At 40.3% G+C, this 20,017-nt stretch overlaps 1 protein-coding gene across 5 annotated transcripts in view; it reads right to left on the reverse strand.

The window, feature by feature from the left end:
• Positions 1-9,771: 9,771 nt before the first annotated feature.
• Positions 9,772-20,017, reverse strand: part of LOC134218390 (myb-like protein AA) — a 30,165-nt gene continuing 19,919 nt past the window's right edge. For 4 of the 5 annotated variants that reach the window (XM_062697327.1, XM_062697326.1, XM_062697324.1 and 1 more), the window contains exons 3-5: positions 13,253-13,351; positions 12,547-12,617; positions 10,974-12,480 (exon numbers count right to left, since the gene is read on the reverse strand). In XM_062697327.1, the coding sequence (XP_062553311.1) occupies positions 11,199-12,480; positions 12,547-12,617; positions 13,253-13,351 (1,452 nt within the window). In that variant the 3' untranslated portion in view covers positions 10,974-11,198. Of the gene's footprint in view, positions 10,028-10,973; positions 12,481-12,546; positions 12,618-13,252; positions 13,352-20,017 lie in introns of those variants that run through there. The other variant, XR_009981345.1, reaches the window with a different exon arrangement.

A 20,017-nucleotide genomic window follows, 5' to 3' on the forward strand; every position in this document is an offset into this window, starting at 1 on the left:
AGTACTGATGGCCAAAGGGATATTGGTGCAAAGGTAATTGGTTTTAGTAAGTAGGGCGTAGTGAACCCAACATTACAACATGGGATCCTCTTTCCAAGTGTCTGAATGCAGACTTATATTACCTTTTCCAAAGAAAATGGTACTAGATATAACAATTTCGCAGGTAGCAGCAATATTTAATGCATGACGACAATATACGCATTGTGTCATACTACATCTTTAAAGCATTGCCATTTCCGATTTCTCAAATGTGTTTATTATAATATGCTGACAAGGAAGCCAGCTTGACAATTTTCACGCCAACATGTTATTATAGAAAGTTTCATTCGCTTTCTGAATGATGATAATCAGGACTTGTTATTTTAATTTTTTCCAAAGATTCTCAAATAGATTTGAAATTTGCCAAAGATTCTATAAATAATGTAATGTAAATAATTTAACACCGAATGTAAAGCTAGTCCACAACGTTCTCCTTCCACCTTAAAATAGCATTCTTCCCCACATTTACAGGAATAGTAAGTAAAATTAGGCAGTGATAGATATTTATTTCTTCAGTTAACCTACATAATTCACCTAATAAACCTAAAGAAATTGAACTCCTGTGTTGTCCTAACGCGTAGGGTTAAATGTAGCTATTATATGACATACTAATAGTAACTAGGAGACGAATATCTAATAACCAGTTTCATCAGCGATCGCGAAACACGTCTTGGCTCTTGACTATTCGGCTAACAATGTGTAAGAGAGAAATCGATTACGATTCACTACATAATAAACTGCGCTATGGCTTCACTATACTTGTTGCAATCTATGTCCATTTCACAATCGTAAGCTACCTATTTCTCTAGCTCAAACTACCTTGGTAAATTGACTTCACGGAACGCAACAATATTAACCCTTTCCTTTATGGAAGATTGTGGCACGTAGCATGGATCTGCTATTAGTTGAGTTCGATTTATATTTTACATTCATTTATATGCAGCACTGCGTCTTCGGAGGAAAGTTTGTTTTGAAAAAGTATTAGGGAAAACTCAAATTTTCTAATCTCCTGCGCGGATCAAATCAAGCACGAGGAAAATCCCATCAAACTCATGGCCCAGAGTATCGTTCATGATTCGACTTGCGATTTACATCATTGCATGATTTCTACGTGTTCTTTTTTGATAAGAGCATTGAATTACCTTTTTTCGCTTAATCCAATGAATAATAAATCCATATGTGCCTAAACAAAAAAGTACGGTTTGCCTTTCTCGTACACCAAGGTGCAACGAAAGGCTATATATTCACTTTCCAGACGATTTTGTGATAGAAGGCCTGGAGACCCAGTGTTTTTGTTAAATATCTCGGCTGTTTATATGCAAAATGATAGAATTTGAAATTGGCGAAAAAAATCCACGTGTCTTGGAGGGACTCGAACCCTCAACAACTACTCTCTAGGTAGGCATGATAACCCCTACACAACAAGGTCACGCTTACGGAAAAGCCATCAGAATCCGAGTAACAACTTTCACCGTGGTTAGCTTTAAGAGTTGTGATTCCTTTTGGAAAGAAATCATTTTCGGGCGAATGAGTGAAGCGATGCTCTCTTTCTTTTCCACTGAAATTTTACTCAATTTCCGTCAAAAGCGGGACTATTCATAGTTTTAAGTAATATCGCTTGTCGCTCGGAATGCTTTCGTGCGTTGTCCGGAATACCGCAGGGTAGCCATCTGGGGCCGTTTATATTCCTCCTCTATCTTCGACGTACATCTATATGTAGTTGTAAAAGGACTACGGTTATCATTGGCAGACGATCGTAAAATGTTTTACGCGTCTGCCCAATAGCGGATTGTCGATTACTGCAAGACCAGACCTGTTGGGAACAACTATTGGAAAAGTGCAACGTATGAAAGATCTCCATGTTCTATTGGATTCCAAACTGACATACTCGGATCACATTTCATATATCGTTGATAGAGCATCCAAGTCTCGGACATTTACTGTTTGAAAACATTTTTTTGCTCCCTCGAGTGATTTACGTTCGAAAATTGCTCTGCGATCTGGAGTCCGAACTATAACAACGGAGTCGAACGCATCGAATCCATTCAACGTCGATTTATTCAGAACGCACTCCACAACTTTCCCTGTACTATGCAGGGACCCGCTACGGATTCCTAGCTACGAAAGCCGTTGCCAGCTGATCAGTTTAGGACTTCCGCTTATCCGAGGGGATATATGCAGAGCACCAACCATCGCCGACAAATCAACATCAACGCACGACCCCGCCAACTGCGGAATAACTTAATGCTAAGACTTCCTTCTCGCCGCACAAACTATGGCATACGTAAAATGTTCTACATGGCTTGCAGAATATTTCCAATAAAGTTGTAGTCAGTCTTTGATTTACACTTGACGCGACATGCCCTCCTACGGATCTTTACATTGTGTTTCATCGGGCAGGAAAATTGACCACGTATGTTATAGTTAATGAAATTGTATTGTATTTAAACCAATTCATTTTCAATATTGTTTTTTATTGTAATGTGTTACATATATAGTATTTATGTCGTATTTTTAATGATCATTGGGACCAGCGATGCCAGATTGCTTCAACATCAATTCCGTAGATTCGCTCAAAAATTTTGACTGGCCATATTTCGGCGCTCCTCCACAATCCTAGTATACAGAACATTAGACGACTGATCTCTAAATTTTCTCAATGCATAGAAAAGTAGATAACAACAAAACCAGTAACCGTCAAAATTTATAATTACTGGTTTTGTTATATCCTAACTTTCATGGAAAACTGAAAAGAAATAGGGCATAGTGCCATATAAACACACTTCCACACTCGCCGTAATGGCAGTTGATATACATCTTTTTGATAGTAAACGCTGATACTACCGTTTCACATTTTATTCATTGATCTCATTTAGAAATTTCAACATAATTAATATTATGGACTATCTATTTTTCAAAACATTTCAAATTATTAAGCTGTAGCGATGGCGATGCTATAGTTGTGGTAATGTTGGTTCCCCCATAATTTTGACGTACATAATTAGTTCATTCATAATTTGGCGTCAGCAGTAAGATCTATAAGGTCAGAACTAAACCAATACAGAAGTAAAACAGAACCCTATTTTTACACTGAAATTAAGATTGCAAACAAAGAAAACCCTCAAAATCTCGAGATTACAATCCATCCAGAAGTATCCGAACGAATTACAAAAGGAATTTCCAAAGTTTTGTCAAAGAATGTTCGACATTCAAAAATTTTAAGAAGAATTTTCAGGGGATTTCTCGAAGAAACTTTCGATGAAACTTCTGGAGAAATTTACAAGGACTTTTCCGAATGTTTTCCTGGAAGAATGTGCAATGGAATTACTGCCGGATTTTTAGAAAATCTTTTGGAACTCCTCGAGGAGCCCCCGAATGTATTTTTGGAGGAATTTACAAATGAATTATTGAAGGATTTTCCGAAGGAGAACTTGAGGTGATTTTCGAAAAGTATTCGTAAAGAAATTTCTGAGAGAATAGCTAAGCGAATTTCCGAAGGAATTTCTAAAAGAATTCCTTAAGGAACTTCCGGATGAATCCCTGAAGAGTTTTTTGAAGGAATTAACATTGAAATGTCAAATGGAGTGTCCTAAAAAAATCCTAGACTTCTCAAGCATTTTTCGGGAATTTTTCTAGAATTTATAAAAAATGGCGAAAAACATTTTCAAGCTCACAATTATGGCGTAAACAAACAAATTTGAGGGAAAATATTCAGTTTAGTGGGTCGTGTGCATCATTGTGTCCCAGTTGAACTCCGACAGCATATTTTATAGGCAATGATGTATATGTGTATATGTATATGTTTAATAAATGTTTGAGCTGTGTTATGGATTGTGCATTCAAGAATCCAGACGACTGGGTTTGCTTGAGTCTTGAAATTAATTACGGGTATGGCAGCGCACTCTAATTATCTCTCTTAATATTGAAGAGGGCCGGTAAATCAATATAATGGTCCTTCGAGCTGGATTATTGGAAAACTATACGGTTCGAAGGACCAAATGTTGGGTAGTCGGCTTACCTCCATCGTTTACACCTGGTGGAGAGTGAATCCTAAATTCCACACACGGCTGTTCCTTACCTTCAGGATTAGAACACAAGAGTAAGAGTGTTATTCAAAAATTTAAATAGGATGTTCAACTTCACTGAATGAATTGGTTATCTGCAACAAGCTTCATGTATCATACACAAGAATTATTTTCAATGTGATTCTTTACAGGACTTTGGGCAGTGGTAATCTCGGTCAATGATCGACCAGAAAAACAATTTCAAGGTAGCTATCATAATGGTATGGGGAGGCAGGGAAGAGTATCAGCATGAAAATTGATCTCTTTTCAACGCTGGTACTCTTCCCTTTCTTTTCAAATGGAAGCTTGCCAGAAGTTCGTTCGATTCAAATCGTAACGAAATTGTCCACGGCTCGCTTTTTAAAATCCACTTCTATATATTTTTCTCAACTTTCTGTCGTATTTCAATAAATCTATCAATTCCATAATCTCGCCTGTAATTCTATCATGAAAATGTACATCTGAGTTGGGAAGATCATATATATTACTATATATTTCCATGCTTTGTGAAATGCGATTAACCTTAGAAGAAGTAATCTACACATCCCCTAAATCGAAGAGATTCGAATGTTTTTTTTTTGTTTTGGTGTATGAATGCACCATTTTGTCTCCGGATAAATCCACTTTGAGATTTCAATGCGTACGGCTTAAGCATCTACACGATTTGACTATCAAGAAGAGGACGAGACAGTCCCTAAGGAATAACTCTGTAAAGGCTCGGACCGTACCTTTACCTACAGGTAGGATGCAGGTTGGCGACCTGAGTAATCTGCTAGACAGCATAAAAAAATCGAAACCTACGCAGTCGCAAGTTGTGCAGGAAAACTCTTACCCTGGATCATCAAATTTGTTTACCGTTGAGAAGTTCATGCGCCTTGCTAGTGAGCCAGACTCTCGGATTGTCAATCGAAGGCAATGTGATGTGAATGTGCGCCCTTACCGAGCTTATCATAAAGTACGTTTATAGTGACCAATCTTAGCTCATTCAAGGTGATGAATTGGATCTTCCGTTCCACCCGGAACAAGGCTGTGGAATTATTCCACTTCCTCGAAACCCACGAAATCGACATCGCTGTAGTTACTGAAACCTGACTGCAGCGCAACAATTCAGTGTACCACAAAAACTACACCATTGTGAGAGCGGTTCGAAACTCGCCGAACGCCACCCGTGGGGGAGGAGTGGCGATTCTGGTGAGGAACGGAATTTCTTGCTCTAGATTGGAAACTTCTACGCGAGAAATTGAAACCATCGGGATCACGGTCAAGGCAGATCCAACACCAGTGAGCATGATCGCTGTGTACTATCCCGGCTCAAATATCAGGGCAACACTCTGCCAGTTTAGACGAGATATACGCCAGCTTAGCAACATCGATGGATCCTACTTTCTGGTATCAGATATGATCGCGCGACACAGGATGTGGTACTGCACCAGATCCAACAAAGCAGGACGAATTTCGCAGCAAGAGTACGAGTCCACGGACTTCTACATTCACGCTCCTGATACTCCCACCTGCTACCCTTCTGGACAAGGGAGGCCTACAACCTTGAATCTGGTTATTTCAAGTAACTTAGTGCAGATGTCAAAGCCGAAATCGCACGTCGAGCTATCATCAGACCATCTGCCTGTAATCTTCACCATCGGTGCTGACATTCCAGTAACCCGAGCTGCTTCGACAAGGCGAACTGGAGTATCTTCGGTCGGAAAATTGATCAGCAATCTGATCTTACTGCGACCTGGATCGTTCACAAAAAATCGTCGATGCAATCGACAAAATCACTGAGGTCGTCAGGGCAGCTGAACAGGCTGCTGTTCCTGCGCGTAGAATCTTTCCAAAGAAGAAGAACATCTCCGACGAGTTGAAGCTGCTGATTCGGCTGAGAAACGTGCGTCGAAGACAGTTCATTCGGAAATGGAACCCGTTGATTGGTGCGGCGGTCAACCATCTGAACAATGTCATCACAGCGATAAGCGCAGAACATCGATATAAGAACTTTGGATCGATGCTGAAGAACCTAAATAGGTAATGGGAGCAATAAATTTTGGAAGCTGACCCGCAACCACCGGAACACGGTGAAACACAGTCCCCCGCTAAACGTCAACGGTAATCTCGTAGTGAGCCCATCACAGAAAGCTGAAGCATTCGCAATGGCGTTTGCTGCTGCCCACAACAATGAAGAGCAAGGCGATCCTGGAACTTCGGCAGCCGTGGAAAATGCAGCTGATCAAGTTCGTACAGCAAGTTCTCTCGTTCCTAATGCTGCTTTGGTAAAACCGAAAGAGGTGAAGTCGATCATCTCCACGTTGAAAAATAGGAAACACCTGCCTCAAACACCTTCCACGAAAAAGACTGATTGTTTTGACCAAAATCTTCAACGCGTGCCTAGTCTTAGGTTACTTTCCAACCGGATGGAAACAAGCCAATGTAATAGCCATCCATCGAAGGCTAATAAAGATAGCACTAACCCCGGTAACTACCGATCGATAAGTCTCCTGAGCAGCCCCAGTAGTCTTCCAAAGGATAATCCTCGCCCGGTTAAACCGCGACCTGGAGACAGAGGAAGTTATTCCACCCCAGTAGTTTGGCTTCAAAACGGGGCCCTCAACTGGCTCGCATAAAGCAGAAGGTGAAACGCGAATTCTTAAAGGTTAAATCAACTGGTATGGTTCTCCTCGATGTTGAAAAGGCGTACGACTCCGTACGGCAGGACGCCGTGGTGTACAAGCTTTTCCAATCTAATCTGCAGCTTTACCTGGTTAAGATTGTCCAATCATTACTGGGAAAACCCAAGGGGCGCGTCGATCGATACTTCCTCCGCAGATCGATTACAATCAACCAACTTTGTGGGACGACGAAGTCAAGTATCTGGAAGTGGTGTTTGACAAGAAGCTCAAGTTTGACAAACATATTAACTATATCGCCGAAAAGATGCATCGGCGGTCTGGGGCAAATGTGCAAAATCTGTTTTTTAAATTTTTTACTATTCCAATGAGACGCCAGCAAATCCGCTCATCGAAGCACTAATCCCTTAACCTCTGTGACTGAGATCCAGGGTTTTTTGCCTTTCTCGTATATTTTGCACTATTTTCCCTAAAAAGGTAATTGTAGCTAGTGAAATCCTGTTTGCTGCAAATAACGTTTCTTTGTTAAGCAATTAAACTACTCTTAATTGGAAGGTATTCCAAATCTCTGAAGTTATTTCCATCAATTCTATTTATTTGCGTTCATTTGAATGCATTGCCGCAGTTTTCGAAAAAAAAAATCACTGTCTTACTAAACTATTTTCATGACTAAGATCGCATATTCTATTTCTAAACTAGCAAAAATCATCTAGTGCAGCGGTCCTCAACCTGTGGTACATGTACCCCTGGGAGTATATTCGCTGGCCCCAAGGGTACCTCGGACAAAAATGCAAGTACATATTACAATTGTAATAAAAACTTATTGATAAAGTTTTGATATTTGCGTAATTTTTTATTCCTAATCTTTGTATTGTACATAATATTCATGACGATCCGTATATCAAAGCATATTGAATCCTGCCTACCACAACCAACACGGTGGTTTGGAGAGCTGTGGGACAAAAGATCAAAAGGACAAAATGGCGACTGACTAAAATCATGAATCTAAAGATTTGGAAGCCGGCAAGAAAGAGGCATAAAGCCTTTTTCCGAAAAGCTCAGTAGTTTTATTGCAAGAGGCTTGAAAGCCTCCTTATAAGCTGCTCGTAAGCCTCCTTTCACCAGGCTTAGAAGTCTTCTTTCAAGAGGTTCGAAAGCCTCCTTTCAAGAGCATTAGCATTAGCATTGTTACGGTGTAATTCGTAAATTGGACACTAGTGATACTCATTTTTTACTTTTGAGATCCTTATCTAGAAAGGTATGAGAAATCAAGAAGGGGAGTGGTCCTTGAGAACGGTCTTAGTCAAAAATTAAAAAAATAAAAATAAAAAGCATGAGGATTACTACTCCTGGCCACGCCCATCTTCACCGTAATTTCGAAGGGGAAGGAAGTGTTGATGTAGTACTTACTTAAGGTGGTTATACAACAAAGCCACAAATCGGCCATCTTGGAAACCACGTGCTTTTTCTAGTGATTTTTCAAGAGCACGAATTGAGAGAACCACAACGCCCATGGGGATGAAACATTCGTAGATCGTTTGCTTACTTATGCTAAACAATCGACTTCAATTTCAGCATTGTACGAAAATTATTATGCTTGATTTCAACTTTTGATAATAGGAGTAGAAAACCGCGTGGTGAATTTAAAACTCACCACTTGGCTTGATTGTATAATCACCTTAACGAGAGGCCACCTACTTAGCGACACCCTCATAAGTACCACGCAGTTGGATAATAAGGAAGGGGTTGGGTATAATAAGGTTGGGTCAGGATTTGCCTGTAGCTGGCAATGTAACCATGGTAGATCTTACCCCGTAACACACCACGTAAAGGTGTCTATCCAGCATTACGGGTAGGCTCGAAAGCCTCCTTTCAAGAGGCTTGAAAGCCTCCTTATAAGCGTCTCGGAAGCCTCCTAAGCAGCTCGTAAGCCTCCTTTCGACAGGCTTAGAATTCTTCTTTCAAGAGGCTACGAAGCCTCTTTTCTAGAGGCTCGGGAGGCTCCTTTCAAAGGGCTCGGAAGCCTACTTTCAAGAAGCCTTGAAGCCTCCAAAAGTCATCAAAGTCTTATAGGTAGCCTGATGTATAAACTTAATTTAAATTCATAAAAAAATCAGACAACTTTTTGAAGAGCCTATATTCCGTTAGTATTCAGGCCCGTTTTTCACATATCTCATGAGTCATGCTTATTCTCATTCACAGGGGGAGGTTGAAAATCGCTGATCTAGTGCATTAGGATATGACCATTCGCATCTATGCTTACAAAAGCATTCGCCGAGATTGAAGGCTTTATTATTTGATTTTGCAATGGGATGAGTTTGTTGAAGTAAGATGAAGAATGGAACAGTTCCCCTATTTATCATTACTGCTTTATAAAATCGTTCTACGTTACGCGCCTGCTCTGCCATGAAAAGGAAAGGGTTAAGATTTACATCCTGATTCAAAATTGATCCTCATCCATAACGTTACCTTCAGCTGATCTGAATGCCATTATACACGAACCTAATTGTTGAATACAAATATGGTACAAAAACTAGCCCAAAATATGCCAAAACAGTGAAACCTAAATCAAGGATGTTATCGATCATTTAGTAATCTGGATTCGATCATTTAGTAGTTTGTTCGCATTCCAGAGGCATTTCAAAAAGTTTTGTATGGTGGACTTCTATCCTACGGCGAAGGTTTTCTACAACTCTGCCTATCAGATTGTTGTTTGAAGTCCACTAATAACGGAGTAAAACCGCTAAATATCAATAATAATCCGTCTCAGATAATTCGTTAATAGAGAAACTCAAACAAAAGACTATCAAGCAGAGTTGTAGAAAAACCTTCGCAGTAGACGTCCACCACACAACAACTTCTAAACTTCAGCCTCTGGAATGAGTTATTAACAAACTACTAAATGATCAAACCGAGATTATTAAATGATCGATAACATACTTGACCTGAATTCACATTACTGAAAAAAACCGTTAGCCACAAGGCGTATATTATCATCTGAAAAGTGGTCGATAGGAAGATGAGCCTAACAAAAAATCAAAAAAATATTGTGTTTTTGCTGTTGATATTTTTCATATTTTGCTTACGTGCTATTTGCTGCAGTATGATGCGACAGCATGTTTTAAATCTCACATTCACCGATATACCTACTTCCGTTCCTTTTCCACTGTTTTGTAATTGGAGTTCACATTTTTTTTTCTTTTTGCTATTTTATCGCATTTGCTGTTCTTTTAAGTTGGAAGTTTGGAAATATTTCTCGCATAGCTAACATAGCCATATTGTTTATGATGTTTTTGCTGTTGGCTTTTGTATAGTCAAAAAATTATCGGAGAAAAAGTTCTCTCATTTCGATTGGTAGTGTAAAGTTATCGCATTATGTATAAATTGCAATTTCTAGTTTTCATTTTCCAGTTGCGGTTAAATTGATAACCTAATGCCCTCTAGCTGCGGTTTAGGTAGATATATGCTTGAATTCCATTTCAGATAAGGAGAACTTGCCATTAGCGGAAAATAATCAACATAAACATCTATTGTTTCTACATTTTGAATCACCAAACCCTTTTTATCTTTCAAAACTGTCGTGCACCGCTTACAGCAAACAATATTTCGCAGTATCTTTAAAAAAAGCTAAAAATCTAAGTTATTCGTGACATTTAATGGAGTAAATCTTAAAAGTCTTCGACTCCCGTTAGAAACAAATTTTTAAAAAATGAAGACCTGGATAATGAAAGTTCATTTTTCAAACCAAATCTTCCTTTATGAACGGTTATTATGATGTTTTTAACAACTATGAGACACGTAATATTTTTTTACACAAAAACTTACAACATGACAAAAAAAAACTTTGAAAATCGGTAGCAGGGATGTTTTTGATCATTTATAAGTGTGTGTTAGATCATTCAGTAGTTTGTCAATAACTCATTCCAGATGCTGAAAAACATGTTGTATGGTGAACTTCCAGTGCGCAGGTTTTTCTAAGACTGCCTAACAGTTCGTTGTTCAAATTCCAATAATAACGAATTCATTCAGTATAAGTTACTGCAACTATCGCATGAGCTCCGTAATTAGTGGAATTCAAAATATCAACCATTAGGTAAATTTGTAGAGAAACCTTCATACTAGAAGTTCACATTTGGATAATAAGTCTCTGGAATGAATTATATGTTACTACTAAATGATTGATCCAAAATTAATAAATAAACGAAAACATCCTTATTCGGTAGTATTCGGATTATCAAAATAACCGCTCTCCCAAAGCAACGCACATAGCATCCATTTACCATTACTCTGAAGCGAACAATTATCGCTTAATTCAATGATGATAAAACTTACCATTTCTCCGCATCAATTTGGCTATTCACAAATCACATCCTTATTCGTACCCACCAGAGCCCCCGGTGGCAATCAACAACATGCGCCATCATCCTATCACAACTGCCTCGCACCTGTTTCCATCCGTTCTGATCATCCTGATCTATTTTGCCGCAATGGTAGCCGAACTGTTTTCAATGATCTCTGCCGTCCCATTGTTACCGTCGATGTGGTGATGATGGTGATGGTGGTGATGCATCAAGCTTTCATCCACCAACAGATTCAGTTTGTTGTTTTCTGCTGTCGTTGGCTGTTGCTGCTGCTGCGTGGCCACCGCTACTGCTGTTCCAACTTGCTTCGTCGGTGTCGACGGTTGTTCCTTTTTACTCTCGGAAGATTTGTTCCGTCGGAAAAAGTTCAGCCCGCTCTTTTTGCTACTCGTCTTAACGGGAGTATCTGGAGCCGGAGAAGAGTCACTGCCACCCGTCCCGTCCTTGTCTTTGTCCTTATCATTGTGGTTCAGATTATTTGATAAGGATTTATCACTGTTTGACGACGATTTGGAAGATCGGAACATCGGGAAAAAATTATGGCTGGAGGAATTTTTTGTCTCTTTCTGCGGTGCGGGTGGTGCTGCCGCTGTAGGACTAACCGTCGCCGTTTGCTGTGGCTGTTGTTGTTGCTGTGTTGGCGACGTCGGTGATGTTTGTTGCTTGGAAGCTACTGGCACTGGATTACTGGATTCGCTGCTGGTTACAGTTGATGAAGATGGTGAGGTCGCTGCGGTATTATCCGACGAAAAAGACGATGTGACTTCCCCATTTCCGGTTGGCAGTGTGAGACCGTTGGATTTTGTCGAGTTTTTTCCACTACTTGGCGTTGGCGAAAGCGATAGACTCTCAGTTTCCCTGCTCAAATCTTCGATGCTGCAGACGATGTTCAGTGGTTTTTCGCTGCTGGCACTATCGGGAACATCGCACGGACAATGTTTCTCTGAGTTCGATTCAATACTGTTGTTTATAATTGCACTTTGTTGATGCTTATGGGCCTGTAACGGAATGTTGCTAGGACTGTTATGCGGGTCATAGCTGAGTGATGAGTCATCCGCTATGTGGCGACCGTGATGATGGAAATGCGGCGCTTGTTGTTCGTATGGCGATGGGGATGGAGTGTGATCATACTGAGATGGCCCAAGTCGGATTTGGAAATCATCCTGCTGCTGGTAGTGGAGGTGCGGCTGCTGTGGTTGGTGTCTTTGTTGATGAAGTTGTTGTTGTTGAGATTGCTCGTATGACGGTGCCGTATCCGGCCCAAACTCGGTGTATACGACTAGATTTTCTGGTGGGCCACTATCGACACGTCCTTTGTCGCGACAAGCTTGCACCGCGCTCCACACGTCCTTTAGTTCGCCGGAGAGATCACGATCCTTGAGAATTTCCGGTTTCCTGGAAAACGTAATAATTAAATGTGGCTTGAAATCAAGAAAGTGTGATAATATGTAAAGATCTTACCGCGATAAATGCAAGGTGGGATTCACAGCCTCCACAAATTCACACATGAGATCAACTAAATTCATTCGTTCCTGAAACAGAAGAAAAGATATATGAGATTGTTTTTTGTTATGAGGATAACTGCCGTTATACACATAACTTTCTCATGTACATAGGAAATCCCAGCAAACATGGGACAAATATGCGTATGACGGCAGATAATGAGTATCTCCATTAAGCCCTGGATAAGAAAAGTTACATTTATCAGAGAATCGTACATAACTCGCTATACTGAGTAACATACGTTTGTTTGTTTTAACCCATCTCTCCTTTTCTTCGGCTTTTTTTGTGTAAAATCTTGGATCCTCTATTTAAACTTTGGATGGGAAATAACTCAAAAATACGCAGAATAAATCAAAAACCCGTTTTTTTTTAATACTAAACGACTCATAAAGACTCATAAAGCCTTAATTATAGGTGCAAATGAAACTTTTGCACATACATCATCTGCAAATTTTCCAAAAACATGTGTATTTTTAATATGTAGTTTTCTGATGTTAAAATATGGCTTATAAATAAAAAATAATGTTACCTGTAATTAGACTTGTAATTAACTTTTTCAGATTACACAAAGTGCTAACACATAAAATGTCATAACAAATTCAATTCACCCCATAAATCAACGGACACATCACGTGTCGCGATGCAATCCGATAAACTCACTCACCGGCGTATCCGGACACTTTCTCCCGGCCTTCTTGAGCACCTCGGGGTTGGCCATCACCGCGTAAACCAGCGGTGGCATACGGGGGCTGCCCGGCGGAATCTGAAAGTAATCAAACAGAGAGGAAAACATGAAATATCATAAAACGCTAGACGTGTTTGCATTAGCGCTGTACACATGGCGTTACATCGAGGTGACTAACGTTGGTGGCTAAGAAGCTGCAAAGATGTCGCAGTTGTTGTTGTCTGCCGAAACAGGTTCACGAGCAAAAAGAATTGATGTAATGGTGAAGACCTGATGGGCAGTCGGGCTCATACGAAGCATTCGACTTACGGATAAAAGCACGGCGGTATGAAAGTAATTATTTGATATTAAATTAAATTTCACTTTTTGCTAGTGCTTTCTTTGCAGCGCAGCTAAGTACATGAGTTTTGCCCAACTTAGGAGGAATTGCGCGCGCGTCGCGTGAACTTAGTGTTAGACGGACAAAGGTCGTATTTCGTAAGCATCATAGAGAGCGGAAAAACGTGTGTAATTAAATGCGCAACGTGCTCACCTTCCTATGCCATATTGTTTCCATTTTGCGGTTTTAACGACCTTTCTGCGGTTTTTATTGAGACGAAGTATCCTCTCTAGAGATATGAGAGATGCGATATATTACCGCTTCTAACGAGATTTGAAATTGCAAAGTTTATTAGATACTTAAGTTACGTAATTTTTACTATACGAGCTAGCCTTTCAAAAAGTTATGTAAAAGCGAAATAATGAATAATTTATGTTATTATATTTTTCATGGAACAAAATAACTACTTGCAAGTGTACTTGTAGGACGGGAAAAAGTCGTCCAAGAAGACGTAAGAAATTAATCGAAAGGAGTTACGATTAAGCAGATTTGAAGATCATTTCATCTATTTGGTCAGTCATTTGTAATTCACTTCTTTGATGTTCAGCTGTTTATGTGTTCTGAGAACCTAAGAATCGTAGCCAGCTGTACAAGGTACATAATGGATGAGTGTTGCAACTGACTACAACGGTATAATATTTAAAAGGTTTTATAATAAATTGTAACATTCCCTTTATCATGTCCGTTCATGTTAGTTGTTTCGTACGACGTCATCTTATCTTACTTCTTCTAATAACCCTGTCTGCTTTAGAAATTTCATGTGCCTTACCTTATTCAGTTTAACTTCGTCGGTATTGTGTCAGCTTCTGGGTCGACAACAATTTTGTCATTCCTCATGTTAGTCATTGTGAGTTGGTAAAAAGCAAACCCTACAAGTTATGTTTCTACCGTTGTTTATTTCCAAAATTCTCGCTATCCAGTATTTAATAATAGTTACTATACTCTTGAGTTCTTGAGTCAAACCTTCTGCTTATCTGAACTAATGAAGCCTATTTCTTCATTTTATACTTTCAATTCAGCATACTTAGTTGCCATGCGGTTAGCACAGTCCTTACTGTGGAGTGTGGATTCGATTCGCGCCATAGTGAGAAGAAAACTGTTGGTGAAGCTAAAAACTCCCCACTTGTCCACTGCACTGGGTGTTGTGTAGATATCTTGTCCGTTGTCTAACTGCCAGGTGTTAGTCCGATCCGCTTAGCTTCCCTCTTCAGTCTGATGTAGGTTTCTTCCATCTTTTCAAAGTGACGTGCCATAATATCAATGTCGTCGACGAAACCAATCCCTGCCCATCGAATTACTCCCTCCCAAGCAATGTTGAATAGCAGGCACGGAAGGCCATTGCCGTAAACCTCTGAACGTTTCGAAGGGACTCGAGAATGCTCTTGAAACTCGAACTACGCACATCGCTCGATCCATCGTTGCCTTGATCAACCGTATCAGTTTATCCGAAAATCCGTGTTTGTGCATTAGCTGCCATAGCTGGTCCCGATCGATTGTATCATATGCGACTTTGAAGTCGATGAACAGATGATGTGTGGGTACGTTGTTTTCGCGGCATGTCTGCAATACTTGACGTACAGCGAAAACTTGGTCCGCGGACCTTCCAATTGATGTTGGTCGACGGCATAAAATTTGTAGGCGGCGTTCAGCAATGTGATTGCGCTGTAGTTGCTACAATCCAGCTTAGCGCCCTTTTTGTAGATAGGGCAAACGACACTTTCCATACACTCCTGCTGCAGAACCCCATCCTCCCAAACCTTGGTAATTACCCAGTGTAGTGTTCTAGCCAATGCTTCACCACCGTGTTTAAATAGCTCCCATGGTAGTTGGTCAACCACAGGGGCTTTGTTGTTTTTTAACCGGCCGATCTCCTTGTGGCTTGTCTGGAGATCCGGAGCTGAAAGACATGTGTCCTGCACGCGTGATTCCAGGTTGATTATCATACCGCCACCGTTGTCTGCCGCATCGCCTTTCAGGTGCTCTTTGTAGTGCTACCGCCACCTTTGGATCACCTAACGCTCGTTCATAAGATTTTTCCCATTTATGTCTGTTCGGGACTGTAACGATCGATGAGTTAGGTGGACTGTAAATCCGGCAAAGGAATGAACCACGCACTCTGACTGTGCACAAATCCAGTGCCACACACTGTGGCTACCACGGAAGAACACGCACTGTGGCACTACGGTACGGATACTATTGGATACTGATTGTCACCCACTGTGACACCGCGGATGTTGGGGAATGGAACCAACTTGAAAGAAACGCAGTGCTGCATCACAAAGTACTTTATTTTATTTTATTGAGATCTTTGGATTGCACAACCGTTCTCGTGGGGCGTTGCAGCAATCTCGCACGTGCTGCATTCTTCTCTTTTACTAACTGCTCACATTCGCCGTCATAGCAGTCGTTTTTGCCTTTCTCGTATACTAAGTATACGGTAAAGGCTATATGATCGCTCCAAAAACAAACTTTTTATAGAAGGCCCGGAGACCCATAGTGCTATATACCAATCGACTCAGTTCGACGAATTGAGGTGATGTCTGTGTGTGTGTGTGTGTGTGTGTGTGTGTGTGTGTGTGTGTGTGTGTGTGTGTGTGTGTGTGTGTGTGTGTGTGTGTGTGTGTGTGTGTGTGTGTGTGTGTGTGTGTGTGCGTGCGCAAAACTACTCAAAAAATGTCACTCATTTTTCGGGCACTTATCTTCAACCGATTTGCTCGCAACAAGTTGCATTCGACGCAGAATCCTGTCCCATTGTTTCCTATTTGAAATTGGCCAGATCGAACTATGGGATCGAGAGTTATGGCCAAAATACAAATTCATACGAAAAAATCGCGTAAAAAAGTCACTCATTTTTCGGGCACTTATCCTCAACCGATTTGCTCGCAACAAGTTGCATTCGACGCAGAATCCTGTCCCATTGTTTCCTATTTGAAATTGGCCATATCGAACTATGGGATCGAAAGTTATGGCCAAAATACAAAATCATACGAAAAAATCGCGTGAAAAATGTCACTCATTTTTCGGACACTTATCCTCAACCGATTTGCTCGCAACAAGTTGCATTCGACGCAGAATCCTGTCCCATTGTTTCCTATTTGAAATTGGCCAGATCGAACTATGGGATCGAAAGTTATGGCCAAAATACAAAATCATACGAAAAAATCGCGTGAAAAATGTCACTCATTTTTCGGGCACTTATCCTCAACCGATTTGCTCGCAACAAGTTGCATTCGACGCAGAATCTTGTCTCATTGTTTCCTATTTGAAATTGGCCAGATCGAACTATGGGATCGAGAGTTATGGCCAAAATACAAATTCATACGAAAAAATCGCGTAAAAAAGTCACTCATTTTTCGGGCACTTATCCTCAACCGATTTGCTCGCAACAAGTTGCATTCGACGCAGAATCCTGTCCCATTATTTCCTATTTGAAATTGGCCAGATCGAACTATGGGATCGAAAGTTATGGCCAAAATACAAAATCATACGAAAAAATCGCGTGAAAAATGTCACTCATTTTTCGGGCACTTATCCTCAACCGATTTGCTCGCAACAAGTTGCATTCGACGCAGAATCCTGTCCCATTGTTTCCTATTTTAAGTTGGCTAGATCGAACTATGGGATCGAAAGTTATGGCCAAAATACAAAATCATATAAAAAAATCGCGTGAAAAATGTCACACATTTTTTGGGCACTTATCCTCAACCGATTTGCTCGCAACAAGTTGCATTCGACGTAGAATCCTGTCCCGTTGTTTCCTATTGAAAATTGGCCATATCGGACTATGGGATCGAAAATTATACCATTTTTTTTATGGAAAAATCTCTAAAAAAAATGTCACTTATTTTTCAGGCACTCTTCCTCAACCGATTTGCTCGCATTAAATTTCATTCGATGCAGAATGTTTCATATTTTCTTATTGAAAATTGTCCAGATCGGACTATGGGCTTAGATGTTCTGGTCAAATTACTATTTATTGTGAAAAAGAGTTCAAAAAATCTAGCTCACTTTTTTAGCAATTAGACTTCATCTATTCCCCAAGCAACACAAGTTCAACAAATCTGGTTGCAGTAACCATATAGTGACTGTATCCGGTCATATATAAGTTACTGTGATTGATTTGCAATATGTGTGCTTCTCAGGTCGCTCGCAACAGATTGCATTCGTCGCAGAATCTTGTCCCATTGTTTCCTATAGAAACTTGGACGGATCGTACAATTGGGTCAAAAGTTATGGCGAAAATACTAATTTTAAAACTACAAAATTAGATGCCATTTTTTGCTCTTATGCTAATCCGATTTGTTTGCAACAAATTGCGTTTGGGGAGATTTTTTTTATGCATATAAACAAATATGAAAAATAAGACCAATCCACATGTTGGTGTTATTTTAGATTATTTAAAACCTTTTGAACGAACGAGAAAGGCACCATCACCGCTAGGTGGATTAATCTGGGTTTTTTTTATCAAGGGGCACCGTGTCTAGTGCAGCGGTTGCGGTGCTTCCAATAGCAGATTGAATATCTCTCCAGTCATCTTCAAGAAAAGCTGTACCTAGCTGGTCTTCCGTTGGGAGTGCCACTTCCAGCTACTGCGCGTAGTCTTGGGCTAGTCTACCGTCTTGTAGCCGCCCAATGTTAAGCCGCGGCGTTCGACTTCGACTCGTGTTGTACACCGTCGAGAGTTTTGAGCGCAGGCATACTGCAACGAGGTAGTGGTCGGATTCAATATTCGCACTGCGGTAAGTGCGGACGTTCGTGATGTCGGAGAAGAATTTACCGTCGATTAGAACGTGGTCGATTTGGTTTTCCGTTTCTTGGTTAGGTGATCTCCGTGTGGCCTTGTGGATATTTTTGCGGGGAAAGAAGGTGCTTCGGACTACCATTCCGCGGGAGTGGTCCTTTATGTCGAAAAATAGCTCGTCGATACGAAGTTTTGTTTTCATGAATTAAATGAAATTAAAAGAAAAACATTGTACGACATATTGAATCTGAATGAATGGTGGGCAGGTGTATTAGCCTTCTCTTCAGTCCCCTGGATCTTTCCAGCTACTACCGTCATACGCATATTTGTCCCATGTTTGCTGGGATTTCCTATATACATGGGACAGTTATGCGTATAACGGTAGTATACAAGTGCGATAGTTTTGTTGTCATGGCTTGTTATGGTTCGAAGAGGTTTTTGCCTCTTTTTTATCGTTGTTCGTTATCTATTGAGAGCGACTTCTACAAACCCTGACAGTAACAGACCAACTGAAGACAGAAGAGACTATCCGGCAATCCCATGGTCGGTTAGCTATTGGGCTTTCCGCAACACAAAAAAATCATAAGGGTTGTGTACAAGACACGACCGCCCGACGTAAACTACGTAAAACAGTTTGGTGAAATGAAGAATCTAGTGCCAGTGCAAGAATACATATTTGCAGCAGCTCTCTACAATACGCGCTCGTTATTCTGCTACGAACGGCAACGTAATTCTGCTTCTACGTCGTACTTCGAACAAATTCGTCTCGCCTCAATCTTCCTATGTTTAAAATGGTGTCCATGAGAAGAATCGATTAATTCCCAATAATGCATATTTCGAATCACCAACGACCACACGAGCCACGCCATAGGCTGGAATAACAAAACCAAATAAGAATCTTGAAAGAATTAAACTTTCGAAATTGTAGCATCTCCCTCCGACGCGCGCTCGTGATTCTGCTACGGACGCCAGGCAACTTTATGGCGTCTCCAAGCGGTTAATTTGCACTTTGAGAAAAGTTCGCCCCGCCTCAATCTTCCTTTGTAAAGAATGGAAGCCCTGAGAAGAACCGATTTTTCCAATATCCCATATGTATTTGGAATAAAATTTGCTCAGCAACTCCGCCGATGCTTATAGAGATCTCGTAAAACCGAAAATCTCGTTAATAAAGATATAAAAAAAAAAAAAAAAAAAAAAAATCTCGTAAAATCTCGATTAATCGATTAGTAACTAATCGATTACTCTCGATTCTTGACGCTTATTGAATCGATTCATCGTTGAGTAGTAATCGAATCAAAATTAATCGATTATCATAACGATGAATCGATTAATTGAAGTAATCGAAGTCTAATAGTTGTCGTAAAATCCCGATTAATCGATTACTCTCGATTGTTGTCGATTAGTGAATCGATTAATCGTTGGGAAGTAATCGATTTTAAAATTAATCGATTATCACAACAAATAATCGATTAATTTGCGCCATCTCATTTCGTTCGAGATGTCGCGAAAAGCAGATCGTAGTCCCACCATCGCACAATGGTTCGAGAGCAGCCAAAACCTCAAAATCGAAATTCGTGTTCCCGTCAAAATTATATTTTTCTCATTTTATAGAATACTTACGTGA

Source organism: Armigeres subalbatus, chromosome 2 (genome assembly GCF_024139115.2).
Source record: "Armigeres subalbatus isolate Guangzhou_Male chromosome 2, GZ_Asu_2, whole genome shotgun sequence".
NCBI classification, from domain to species: Eukaryota; Metazoa; Arthropoda; class Insecta; order Diptera; family Culicidae; genus Armigeres; species Armigeres subalbatus.